This window comes from Amblyomma maculatum, chromosome 10, assembly GCF_055883805.1.
Source record: "Amblyomma maculatum isolate TAMU_Amacu chromosome 10, ASM5588380v1, whole genome shotgun sequence".
Lineage (NCBI taxonomy): Eukaryota > Metazoa > Arthropoda > Arachnida > Ixodida > Ixodidae > Amblyomma > Amblyomma maculatum.
In genome coordinates, this window is record NC_139353.1 from 143,598,198 (window position 1) to 143,612,160 (window position 13,963).

The 13,963-nt window shown below is 45.3% G+C and overlaps 1 protein-coding gene across 1 annotated transcript in view; it reads left to right on the forward strand.

Annotated features, from left to right (window-relative positions):
• LOC146177604 (cytochrome P450 2J3-like) overlaps window positions 1-13,569 on the forward strand; it is a 43,826-nt gene extending 30,257 nt beyond the window's left edge. Inside the window, exons 5-6 of the mRNA XM_084581162.1 lie at window positions 1,666-1,856; window positions 12,840-13,569. Of these exons, the coding sequence (XP_084437288.1) occupies window positions 1,666-1,856; window positions 12,840-13,036 (388 nt within the window). The 3' untranslated portion in view covers window positions 13,037-13,569. The remainder of the gene's footprint in view (window positions 1-1,665; window positions 1,857-12,839) is intronic.
• Window positions 13,570-13,963: the final 394 nt, after the last annotated feature.

A 13,963-nucleotide genomic window follows, 5' to 3' on the forward strand; every position in this document is an offset into this window, starting at 1 on the left:
CTACACGTTTCACGCCGTTTCGCCTCGTTTACGGCAGGGAGGTTCGGACGATGCTGGACGCAATGCTCCCTTACCAAACAGATACCGAACTTTGTTCTGACGCCGAGCAGTTTGCCCAAGATGCTGAGCAAGCACGCCAACTAGCACGCGTCCACATCACCCAGCAACAGGACAGGGATTCACGCCGGTACAACCTCCGCCACAGACAAGCTTCCTACAACACCGGGGACCAGGTATGGGTGTGGACTCCTGTACGACGCCGCGGCCTTTCAGACAAGCTAATTTGCCGCTACTTCGGACCGTACAAAATCGTGCGACGCATCAGTAACGTCAATTACGAGGTGCTCCCGGATGGATCAGAGCACACAGGCCGTCGGCTACCTCGTCCAGAGCCAGTTCATGTCTTGCGACTGAAGCCGTACTTTGCACGGTGACTGACAAACTACATCTCCAAACTTTTTTTGTTGAGGGGGGGAGGTTGCTTTTGTACGCTTGTGTGCACGTGTAACTGTGTGCGTTACGCTTAAGGAGGGAGGAATGCCAGGGGGCGCTCAGAGTGAAAGACGACGTTGAAGTGAATCGGCTCCGGACTCGCAGGACGTATCTAAGCCATGGACCGTGTGATTCTACCTGTACCGGCTCTGTTAATCTAGCCCCAGTCGGCAACACCGTGACAATATGAAGAATTACTTTTTTTTTACACGGCATGGAAAGGTCTGTAGGCTAAATTTATTCGATCAGTCAACTTTTATTTTTAAAACGAAATAAATGTATTGGGAGCAAAGCTCGCTTAGACCAGCAGCTTCACGTGCCAGTGTTTACAAACTACTTAATAATAATAATAATAATAATAATAATAATAATAATAATAATAATAATAATAATAATAATAATAATTGGTTAACAGGAAGGGAAAGGCGCAGTATCTGTCACACTTGTGTTTCTGGACACCTGAACCGCGCCGTAAGGGACGAGAGGAAGGGGGGAGTTAAAGAGGAAAGAGAGAAAGAGGAGCCCTAGTGGAGGGCTACGTAGTAATTTCAACAACCTGGGGATCTTTAACGTGTGCTGACATCGCACAGCAGACGGACGCCTCTTCGTTTCACCTCCATCAAAACGCAGACGCCGAGGTCGGGTTCGAACCCGGGTACTCCGGCACAGTAGTCGGGCGTCTTACCACTGTACCACCCCGGCGGGGCATTACAAACTAATTATGTATATAATTTTGAGCACGTGGTAATGTACAATTGTCTTGCCTGACATGCAAAACATATCATCTAACACTGTTCAAAGTACCCAGGCTTAGCGTTGCTAAGAAGCGCTCGGGATTTTCTATATCCTTTTCATGGCAATTACAAATCTTTCTGAAAACTAAAAAGTATCTCAAGCTCATTGGTTGCATAACGTCGATTTACCTAAGAGAGACCGGTAACAGCCCCTGTTCTCGGCTTAGTCATGAAAAAAGATGTGCCTTGAAAATAGTGCGTGAAGCTCCACTTGTCGAAATATGCCAGCTACATGTACACGTATATTTAAGTTGAGGGCGAAATTCGTAAAACATTTATACTTGTTTCTCGTTTTCTTACTCTGCGCACAAAGCCGCGCAGAGCGTGGAACATCGCCGGGTGTTTGTGCTTTCCCGTACTGCGACAGTTATTCTTCCAGGGCCGTCCAAGACGTCGTGATAGGAAAGTATTTGGTGCCGCGAGGGTCAACCATCATCCCCAATATCTGGGCGGTTCACAATGATCCCAAACACTGGATTGAGCCGGATAAGTTCGACCCCTCGCGATTTTTGAATGAAGACGGATCCTTCGCATTGGAGAGGCTCAAGAACATACTGCCATTTTCATTTGGTAAGAAAAGTTCAGAACCGTCGCTATGTTTCTTGTGCATGAGCCGTGTTACATCAACGTGATATTCTCCTCAGTGTCCTTTGAACTGCTAAAGCATACTCTCAAATTTGCCTTGATTTCACCACATAGGATTTATCATAATTTGTTTGGCAACCAAGGGATTCCGTAATTTTCCACAAATAAACAAACATATGCGCAACTAACTCCCAGAGATTCTCATTCTTCGGGAAAGCATTCTCTTGCCCCGCTCCCCCAGTTTACATCACACATTTTGTCGCCAATACATCTATACTGCACAGTAATTAGTAGATGTATAGATGTTTCAATCCCGAAGATTGCCACATGCAGGCGTAAACCTTGCAGCTTCAAGTTCTTAGAACACAAGCGCGCCGAGGAAATAAAACCTTTTGTTAGTAAGTGTTCACACTCCTTCAACCCTCCCTGCGCAATACCCTATCCGCTACAGCATCCATAACTTCTGCGCGTTTTTGAAAAAGAAAAATGTATACGCTAGCTGTCTCGGCATCTTTCCCTTACTGTGCCGCCGTCATGCAGTCCGCATCAGATGGTGCGTCTTCCTAAAGCGCACCATGCCCTCTCCTCTCCCCAGTATTTACGTTAACACCTCGACCACGGCCGCTCGATGGAAGTGCACTAGGTCGATGGAAGCGCACTAGGTGCGGCCTGCTACGTCGCCCTAAACCGGCGGGAGGCGCCTACTTCCCGTCGCCGCCGCCGCGGCGCCACCGTTCGGGGACAGCCGCGCGCGGAGAGCTGCGCCTGGCTGCGCTTTCAGGGAGGCGTCGGCGTGGTAGAAGCCTTTTATTTTAAGGATATAAGAGCTCCGCTTCACACAATTAGGCAACACGAATTAGTATATACTGTCATGTCTAGTGTGACCATGTCAGCACCTAGCGCTTGCTCGGCAACGATGTATACTGGAGTGTACCCCGCAAAACTTAATGTGGCGGTGGGTCAAGGCCACTCGATTGGAGAGCTCGCATTACCGTGATGTTGCATTCGGATCAAGTTGTTTGTCACACGAAAATGTCACCCGGCTGTGAACAATTCGAAGTTGTTCAGCTGCCATGGTAGCCTAATGCATAACCACTTAACTATGTCGCGAATTCCGTGGGTCGTTTTCATACCATTTACTCATTCCTGCATACAGCTTTTATAGACAAATTTATGTAAACCTGTTCTAAGCTGACAGCGCTATCCGATAAAAATATATTTTCCTACTGTGAGCAACCTCTGTGAAAATACATGTAACTAACCTTTCTATCTCATTCTGACAAATGTTACGTTGGAAATATGAAGATGTTTGTTAGGTTAAATCTACATGATAACCTGGAATCTTCGGCTCAGTTGGAGACCTTAGACTTTTTACGCCAGAAGGCTATCCATCATGGCTTCTCGCATTTTGCATCACCGAACTAAGCGCGCTTCATAGAGCCGGTCTGCCTCAAGGTACTATGTATATGCGCCGAAAGTTTTTATTACCATTTTTATTGGCAGCTCGCAAACCCGTACAATTTTTGCAGGTTTGTAATTTTCAATGGAAGAACGCGCATCGAGTGTTCCTGTTGTGAAACTCTTAGCTGCGATCACAAGAATGTTCACGCTTCAGAGCGCAACTGCAGCCGAGATTCAGCGAGCAGCCGAGTACGTTTATTAAATGGCCACACAAAGAAGGAAGAAAATTACCAATCGCAGATGGAAAACCTTTCATGAGAGAGGTTTATGCCATAGCCATAAATGTCGTTCCACTGTTGAGTTGACATTTCCAGCCCAGCTCGCAGTCAGTGGGTGCCGCAACTTAACCATATCTTGCATAGCGCCTCAGCATGGGCACGATCATTGTTTTCATAGATTAGCTACAGGTACTGTGTACAGTGAGAAAAGAATGATGGAATCAAAAGTTTACACAGCTTGCTACTTCACCGGACCTCTTCAGACTTCATCATCCTGTTGATGAAGGTGCTCGTAAGCTGACAAAGCTTGATTACTTTCTTTGCGGGGTACATCAAGCCTCCATTGTCTTTGGTTTTCATCAACCTGTAACTGGTTCAGTTGACATATTTCCTGCAAAAGGCTTTTGCATGACTGACATGTCGCCTCAAAACCATCACCAAATATCGCATAAATTAAGCAACAACCTGGTAGTGATAAACAAAACTTGGGGTTCTTAAATCTCCTTGCAGAGCCTCGTTAGAGTACCCGCTCTTTGCTACCTGCTTATTCACCGTCTCTCGCAATTGCTGCCTCTGTCGCATATATCATTAGAATTCAGCCTTAAGCCACCGCATTATATGAAATAGCACCCTACACATAGCTATATAAAGCCCCTTTTTACTGAAGCCGTACGAACATGCCCTATAAGAGTATAGTGTGCCTGACTTGGGATCTAAGGGTCCCACTTTCAATAATTCCCATTTCACCCTTACATCATATTGACTCTCCGATTTGGCAACCACATTGAACATGTCGTGTTCTCAATGCGCCAAAGGTGTCTGGCCATATCACCAACGAACGTGCCTCTTACCAGAGGTATTTTTTCAACTTTCCGCCGACAGAGCGGGCGCCGGATTTTCTGTGGAACGGGGCTTTTCAGTTTATCGCATCGGCTCAAACAGTCCCAAGAGAATACACAAATGTTGTATGCACAGACTACTTTGCCTGCAAGGCCACTCAGACTAGCGCGGCAAAATATAGAACAAATTCTATGCTTATATAAAAAAAACGCTTCGTACCGTTTTCTGATATGTCCTCGCAGCATAACCTGCGAGAAGAGCTTCTGGTGCCACCTCATCATGTTCATCTGCTTCACAACACATCGGTAAAAATCTTAGTTTACTGGCGAGCTTTATGGTACCTAAATAGGTTAAACAACGTGACGGGTACACAGGAAAAGAGGACGACACAACTAGCGCGGTTGTGCCGCCTCTTCTCCTATGTTCCCGTCACGTTGTTTGTACTGTTAACCTATAATTTATCACCAACAAGTCCAATCTGCTGCCCCTTGTAGAAAATTCAATGGCAGCTGATAGGGCATTATGCTTCAGCATCTGGACTTTTAACCTCAGCGCCGCTTTCATTTCAAAGGAAGCGAGTGCATTTCCACTCCTTGCTACTGCCTTTGCCTGAAGCGAGCTCAGCAGATAAAATTTGAGGGTCTCTTAGATGTCTCTTAAGCGGAGGACGGCGAAAGCCTACCCTTGTCTTATCATTTGCCTCTCATCGTTTGCCACAGTTCATTTCAAGTCGTCGTTTGATATATTGGTCGTTTCCCAGTCATGATGCGTCTGCCTGCGTAGTCATTGTAGCCCTTACCACTCATAACTAAGAAGGTTACTCATTTATAATCAGCAGTGGTCATTAAAGGTCATCCTTTCACATATTGGTAATTTCATAGTCATTAGCAGTAATGATGAGTCATGCCTAGCTATTATAGTCATCACCGCACATCGCTAAGCACTTGTACTCGTTTCTAATCAATTGTGGTCATTACATGCCATAGTTTGATATACTGGTCATTACAAATCATTTTAGTCATTATTACCCGTTATTAGTCATTAGCATTAGTCATTACCTCTATCAATGTCTATTTATAACTTTTATTGATTACCTATTACCATCAATAATTTTCATTCCTAATCTCCCTCTTTGCACGTCCGCTTTTGCGACAGACACACCAGTGCACAGATGCGACGCACAGATTACAGCCACAGCTTCTGCGCACAAATGTTCGCTCCATGAGCCTAGAATGGCTTTCGCCTTAAAAAACAAACGCATCCCGTCTAAACGTTAACGTGTTTGCACACGCGCACACAAAAAAAGTGTGCGTTTACCACGCAGACACGAGGCGAACGCGTCCAGAAAGCAAGCAAACCGCGCGCTCAGAGCCGGCGACCCCGGCGGCGACGTGTCCCCGAACGGTGGCGCCCTCAGCTGAAATAGCGGGCGCAACTGTAAACTTCCCAAGGACGCGCTTGCCCATTGACGGCGGCGCGACGCAGCAGGCCGCACCCAGTGCGCTTCCATCGAGCGGCCGTGCCTCGACTCAGCCTCTACTGTCTCTCGGCTATTTCGACGCGGCAATTGCAGCGGTTTCAGCAACCCTTGGTGATGATTTGTGCTTTTTCTTCTCGACTTCGCTTCCCGGAGTTTATTTCGCGCAACCAATGAAGCGCATTCAAAACTATTGCGAACACCACCTTCGGTGTGCACTTCAGAAATAAATGCTCTATGTAAGAGACTGGAACATTGTTCCTTTCTTCTTTGGACCAATAAGCGTGCATCACATGTCACTTATTTCGCTTAAGGAACACCAATGCCTTCTCAGTTAAACCCCTTGCAGTTATCGGAAAGTGCCTAAAAGATAATTGATCATGAGCTCTTTCTCCAGATAACTTTTGAGGCTCACAATTTTTTTGCATATAACAGTGTACTTATATTTCTTGTCATTGTAATGGGAATTACAGTTTCATAATACAAACATTGCTCTGTCAGTTTTTATGGCGACCTTCATCTACACTTTGAAGCAGTCGTTTAGCAGGATGTTAACAAAGCCTTAAAATAAAGCACCCTATAAAGCGTTCATTGCGATGAGGGCGTTTCTTTCCTAAATTCGGCTCAAATGATCCTCGTATTAGTGTATCAAAGAGTATCGCCATTAAAGCAAGAGAAAGCATTAGTTCGCGACCAAGGCGCCTGTAGCATCCATAATGAAGGTGCATATGCTTTATCATTTGGAATAGGTTTGTTCATTTATATTCTGTATATTCTAGGCATCTTAACTGTAGCCCAAACAGCATAGCTGCATAAAAGGCAATCGCGGTTGACAGTGTAAACCAAAGGACATACTAAATTGCTCTTCTGCTTATCGCGCCCTGTCGTAACTAAGCCTCGAATGCAATTACGACGTCTCGAGTTTTCATACAACGCTGCTATTTGCATTTCCAGCATGTCGGTAGAATTTGAGCCAATAGAGCGCAGCTCTATCGCCTATCTCTTTGCATTTTCCAGTAGTTTTTGAGCTATGAATCAAGATATTTCCGAAGGAAAGCCCCAACGCAAATAACGTAGTTCCGTACAGACTTGTAACCGTTACAGAAAATGAGCAACCGATTGCAATTACAATTACTTCATGCGAAATATAATCGATTACATTCGTCAGTTACAGCCCCTCAAAAGGAACTGAACAATTACAAAAAAGTAATAGATTATATTTAAATTACTTTTCCTACGACCGTTTAGTCAAATAACAGAAGTGTACAGAGACGACAGAGAAACAGCGGATAGAGTGATGTACCGTTAAACACTGTTACTTTTCGAGAGCAGCTGTTTTTTCATGTTATCGTCCCTATTCTTCCCGCCATTCCTCATGAAGAGGTCCACCCCTACGCTTAACACTCTCTCCAATATATGCACTGAAAGAAAGGGCAGTATTATAATGAGTGTAAACCTCGCGCTCCAGCGCGTGCTTGCGCAAGGCTTCGAGGCTGGTGGCTAAAGGAGCTCACCACAATCAACGCAAACTTTTGAGGAAATGTAAAGGAAACAACGGATCCGAAGACCTTTCTCTTTCTGCGGACGGGAAAATAGTCCCGTCTTGCAGAAATTAGTTTTCTTATTAAACGTATTATATAGCCGACATTGGTATTTTAGGGTATATTTCTAATCTAACTGCAACTTTCAACATTAGGAAGTGAAGAAAAAAAAGCGGTTTTCTTGAATGAAACAAATTTGTAATGCATGTATTGCTACAAAAAACGGCAATGGCTTAGCTCTGTTATGCCAGATTATACGTAGCGAGAGGTATGTTTCTCCGGCTGAGCTTGAGGTGGTCATGTATGTTTAGCAATGAGAGACATATCTTTTATTCATTTGCTTGATAGAGATGAGAGACTGATCGATGATCTGTGAAGTAGCATACAGGTGTCTCAATTTTCTCTATCCGGTATTTTGATTTGGTAGAGTCTCGAAGAGAGTCTGTCATGAAAAACAAGGAGAGCGGGGCCGACACTGCGCGGCGTAGAAGACGAGAGAAACTCATGTCGTCGGACCCCGAGGTAGTTGCCTGACATTTAGCCTTTGAGGCAAGTAAGATCGAGAGGCGCAAGGCCAAGAGAGATGCGAAGACGCCGCAGCTAAGAGAAGAGCGCATTGCCAAGCGCAGACGCCAGGACGCGGAGAGGAAACAGCGGCGTGCCTTGCCCTACTGGAAGACCGATGCGAACAGGTGGAGACGTCCGTAGATGAGGACGTGAATGGCCGTCTCATGACCTATCACGTGATCACGCTGTTCCCCGCGCACGTTTGAAGCGGAATTCACGAACAACCAATTTGGCATTGCTTGCGACGTGTGTCAACGACTGTGGCATAAGGAGCACTTGATGCCGGTGGGTAGTGGCATGCGTGAAACGCTTGTTTTGTCCTACCCGAGTGGCGTGAGGGCGAAACTGTGACGAGTGTTTCTGCGACGTGTAGAAACTTCCTGCAAACCATAAAATACACTATGTTCTACCTTGACTTGGACAGTAATCCCAGAACACATATCATGCAATGGAGCTCAACCATCGATTTGGTATACCAAAGACTAACCGACAAGTCTACATGTTCTCAGTATCGTTCTTGCCTGTGAAGAGACCCTTTCCTTGAGAAATTGCATATTGCTGTTTTCGAAGGGCAATCTCCACCTCTTCAGCCCTGTGAGCTAAGCTCGTCCCAACTTAGCCGCTTATTCTTAGACTTTGTTAATCTGAAACTACCGCAACCATAACATGCCTGTCATCAAACTCGGTGGAGTCGACATATATTAATCTTCTGCAGCGTTTCCTCCCTTTTCTTCCTTCTTTCTTGGTGATGCTCTGGATGCATATTTCGTGGCCGCAGGGGGATTTTTAGTCGCTTCCTGACTTCCATCGGGGCATCCGTCATCTGGTCGACTTGGCTTTCGTATCGAATGCCTAGTTTCAGCAGTATGCTTCTTCCCATCCGGGTCTTTGACAGCCTTTCGTAATGGGAGCTTTGATTGGCCTCTCTCACATCTTCCAGCATATTGTGCACACCTATAGCTTCATGAGCTGGTTCGTAGACGTACTTATGGGGAGACCAAGGGCTGTTTTAATGCTCTTCCTGATGATTGCTTCAGTCTTAGCTTTCTCGCAGGTAGGTGATCGTGCTGTAGAGAAACGCATGCACAAGTCTTAGAAGGTTTGCTTCTCTCATGCCCGATTTGCGATTTGCGATGCGTCTAATTAAACGTATCTTTTGTTGAGCGCAGCCTTCGAGTTTCTTTATAACTTCTCCGTCATGACCGTTTTCCTGCAGCCACATATCTAGGATCCTAATCGTGTCCACTCTGGCTATAGGAATTTCGTCTGCCTTTAGTTCGATTCTCGGTTGTTCTTTGTCAAATCTGCTGCGTGGTGGCTGGCACACGGGCATCTCGAACTTTTCGGGAGAGCATTTCAGGCATCTAAGGGTTACGTCTTCTTCAACAGTTTTCACAGATGCCTAAAGGATGTCTCCAATTTGTCCATCACTACCTCCAGTGGTCCAGACTGTGATGTCGTCTGTGTAGAGGCTGTGGTTTAGCCCCTAAATTTCTTCTAGCTTTGATGGAATACCTTTTTTTCATTATGATCATTGTAGCGCTGCAGCCCTCTAGCTTGTACAAGAGAGCTACCTACCCAAAAGCAGCTGCGCGATTGTGCCGGCTTCACCCCCTTCTAGTTGTTTTTAAGTCTAAAAAGAAATTGATCACTAGTAATCAATTACGTAGAAAGTAATTGAGTTATCCAAAACGTTACCCAAGAGTTACCCAAAAAAATAACCGATTAATTACAAAATGACATAAAAATGTAATTACTTACAAGTAATCATTACTTGTAATCCGGACGTGCAAGTCTGGTTCCATCAATCAGTGTTCTTGCGGAGGTGTCACTTCAGGCTCTATGACGAAGCAGAGGTCCTGCAAGATGCTGCTCTCTCAAATTAGAGAACGTATCTGCCATCTGCGACCCCACTCAACGTAAATAAATCTATTGAACTTTCTCAAATCTGCGCCGTTCGAGTCATCTACTCATATTACTTGTACTCCACCTGTGTTACTTAGACAAAATACATGCCTAGCTAACCTCCAACAACGCCGTATTGTTGCAAACTATGTTTGTACCACAAGATGTATCACAACTTTTCTTATAACTGCCCTATCCTGCCTGCTTATCGTTCTTCAGTCCGCAAAAGCCACCTCGAGGCCGTTTATCCACCTCCTGCTTGCATCATCACCCACCTTCACTCGTTTATCCAAACAGTTCGTAACTGGAACAAGCTTCCCACAAATGCCATTCTTCATGCGAAGCCGGACCATTTTAATAAAGCCATGGAGACATCGTTTTATTAACACAAGGTTGCTCTTTACTAGGCGGTCAAGGCTAACCATGGCTGGGGAAGAGAGCCATGGTTAGCGTTGACCGCCTAGTAAAGAGCAGAGAGTCTGTCAACCAAGATCCGTATAACTCGTGCTATGGTCTTTCCAATTGTGATGTATGGATGCGAGAGTTGGACTGTGAAGAAGGCTGACCGCCGAAGAATTGACGCGTTTGAATTGTGGTGCTGGCGGAGACTCTTGAGAGTTCCTTGGACTGCCAGAAGATTAAATCAGTCGGTATTGTCGACCATAAACCCTGACTGCTCATTGGAGGGTCAAATTCTAAAGTTAAAGCTCAGATACTTTGGTCATCTGATGAGAAGAGAGGGGTCGCTGGAGAAAGATGTGATGTTGAGAAAGGTTCAGGGTCAACGGAGAATGGGTAGGCAGCGAACGCGATGGTTAGATGGCATCCTCGAGGAGCTGCAGATGAAGTTATGTGATGTTAGGAAGATAGTGAGGGACCGGAAGGCATGGCGTGACATGGTCTATAGAGTCACGAAGGGTCGGACACGACTGAACGACTGAACTGACTGACTGACTGACTGACTGCTTGCTCACCCGTCATGCAAAGCCCTCACCCAAGGGCCCTTGAGGTATTTGAAATAAATAAAAAACAAATAATACCTTAGGCGCCCGTCCACAAATAATGCCAGCGTTCAATCGTATGTTCGTATGTGACGGTATTTCGAATGTCGTTGCTTTAGTGATAATTTCAGCATGTTGGTTTTTGAAGGATGCTATTTTAACAAGTGGCACGTCATTTGCGAAGCAAAGAGGCTGTCAATAAGCCTGCTTGTAAGGCGCTAACGTTCACGCTATTAAGTGTCAATAGCCTAAATTAAATACAGGCTCCCGTTGATTAATGGTATCGCGCTGGAGTTAGCACACATTAGAGATAAAGCTCCAATCTATAACAGTTTGCCTCGCCGCTATGTCCCAGCAGGCAAACGGATATGGCGACGCGGTAATACTGCGTCCTCGTCCTATGAAGAACTTTTGACTCTGGGGTCTGGCAGCCGGTGTTCTATCTTTGGAGAAGAGGACCCCAGACATAGATATGATACCCCGCTTAACCGAACCGTACTAACCTGCCTGTGCGTACTACTATTGCATACGGAATAGGAATGCAAGAGGTCTAAAAGGCCAAGTTCCCCTCACCCTCCCATCTTAAATCACAAGTCTCAGCTGCCAGGTCATGCCGACAGGCTATGCCGCGTGGTTCGGTGAGGTAGCACAAGCCCCACGACCAGTCAGTGTCAGTTCGCAGTTACAGTTAAAACTCGATTTAACGAACTTGAGGGGAGCCGCGAAATATTTCGCCAAATCAGGAACTTCGTTAAATCGAGGAAGGCGTCTTAGTCACGTAATCTGATAATGTCTATTATTATATGGTGTCGCTGTATCAAGGAAGTACCGCGGCATCATTCTTGCGAAGCGTAAATGAAAATGAAACCCTGCTTTTCAAGGACTTAACAGCCAATTTAAACGAAGGCCAGGGAAGCTTTACTGTTACGTCATCTTTAAATGCAATACCAACTTGTCCGCTATGCTATGTTGCTACAATGAAATTGCGGCCCGCGCTACCACCGACAACGATAGCTCGTATGAAAAAAAAACAATTAAATTTTTACCTCGGCAAGAAGGGTCCCAGGGGACTAAATTCCTTTCCCAGAAAATACATCGCTAATCTTTGCTTGTTTGCGGTTTGTAAGCAACATCTGCCAGGATCTTTTATGCGTTCTTTTCTCATGTGTTCCGGCAGACAGTCGCAGCATATTAAGGGCAACCATCTTTATGTCCCGGTGTTGGTTTGCACCGCTGCCGACACCGGGTCGACGGGCCGGCTTTCTATCGCTGGCGAAATGTCGTGAATTAAAATATTTAAAACTCGGGTTTCGCACCGCGAAGTTTGAAAAGCGGGATTTATTTGCTGCACGGTGGCACCGTTGGCTCGCAGCCAATACATTCTTGAGCGCTTTGTACAAAATAGACCAAAAATGGACATTTCTACCTTCATTTTTTTAGAAAAAGATTCGTTAAATCGGGATGGATAGCGCAATTAGTTTCGTTATTTCGAGTTGCTGAAAGCATTGGACCATATAAGCTTCTGAGGGGGATCCGTATATCTTCGTTAAATCAGGACTTTCGTTAAATCGGGTTTCGCTAAATTGAGTTTTGACTGTACCACCTGCTAGAGTTAGTATCATGATTTTTCGCTCTCAATGCCTAATCTATAATTATAATGATGATAATAATATCCTGTCGCCGCAGTTGCAGTTTCGTGCATTAAATGGTACACCAGTGCAAGTGAACCAACCTCTCCTGCCACTTTCAGCAATTACATTGATACCAAGCTTCCGTGAGTACGGTAAAAAAAATGGTAAATTGTCGCCTATGCTTTCAAATAGTTCCATAGACGTTGCCGCCTTCGCCTGCTATCCCTATGCTTTCCCTGACTACACACAGCCTTCTCGGAGGTAATAAATTATGCGAAGACGTTTTCTTCATTAATGTCGATTGTATTTTATTTACTTTTTCTTCAGGAAAGAGGAGTTGCCCTGGACAGACGTTAGCCTCGCTGGAGATCTTTGTGTACGTGACACGAATGCTTCAGAAGTTCCGCATCGTTCCGCAAGTGGGAAGCGTACTTGACGCAAGAATCGGCGACGACGTCATCATGGAGCCAGGCCGTCACATGTTGCGTTGCATACCACGAACCCCCTCATCCCACTTTCCCTAAAGCTGATACTCGACAATACGATCAGAGTAAACAATCTTGTTTTGCTTTTTAAATAAATTCACTGCAGTTGCCATGGCATAACGTAAATACGTCCATCATTACAGGTGCGTCGTTATGGAACTCTGCTGCGTTTGTAAACCTATGCGAAGGACGTGTTACCGCCAAACTAAGGCGGTAAGGAGACAAGGAACATAAATTGAGTAACAGCATTTCTGGCACAAGTGTAGTCCTTAACATATCCTAAAGCCACTATCGACACTTTTCTGTTTTTACTTTAGATATTGTACTTTAGCTGGTGCTGCTGGTTATATGGCTGGCGTTGGTCTTTTATAAAGCTAACTCAGTTAGCGGATAGAAGGGGTCTAACCTTTGTTAGTAAGCACTGAACTCACTCCGAAAACCTAGAGCGCTCTTTAGGAAATATTTATGTAAATATTCACAAAATGTCTCAGTAAACCTAAGCTTCTTTTTTTATTCGTTTTTTTTATGTACAGGTTGATTTAGCGGTGGACGCGTAGCGCACAGCAATACTTTATGATGACACAAGCAGATACACAATAACTTCTTTTCTGAATAAAATTCCACAGGGACAGAGAGAGACGTCACTCAATAAGTACGAATCTTTCACGCTCTGCTGATATCTTCCTAAAAGCCGGGAATATCTGCTGCGGTTGTCACGATATCAAGAAAATCCGGACATCAGCATGCTACAAGCTTTTTCTCGTTCTCGTCCCACATCTGTCGAAGCGAACGGCGGCGCTAAGGAAGGGTTTAGGCGCAGTCGACCGCGCTACATATATATGCTACGCCTCTGTTACTTTTAAGGCGAAAGCCTTCAATGGCTCATGCCTCGCCAGCGTGTCCGTCCGTGTGTACGCGAGCAGTGTCCCACTTCTCGAGATTCCACGCGATACCACGGGATTCAAC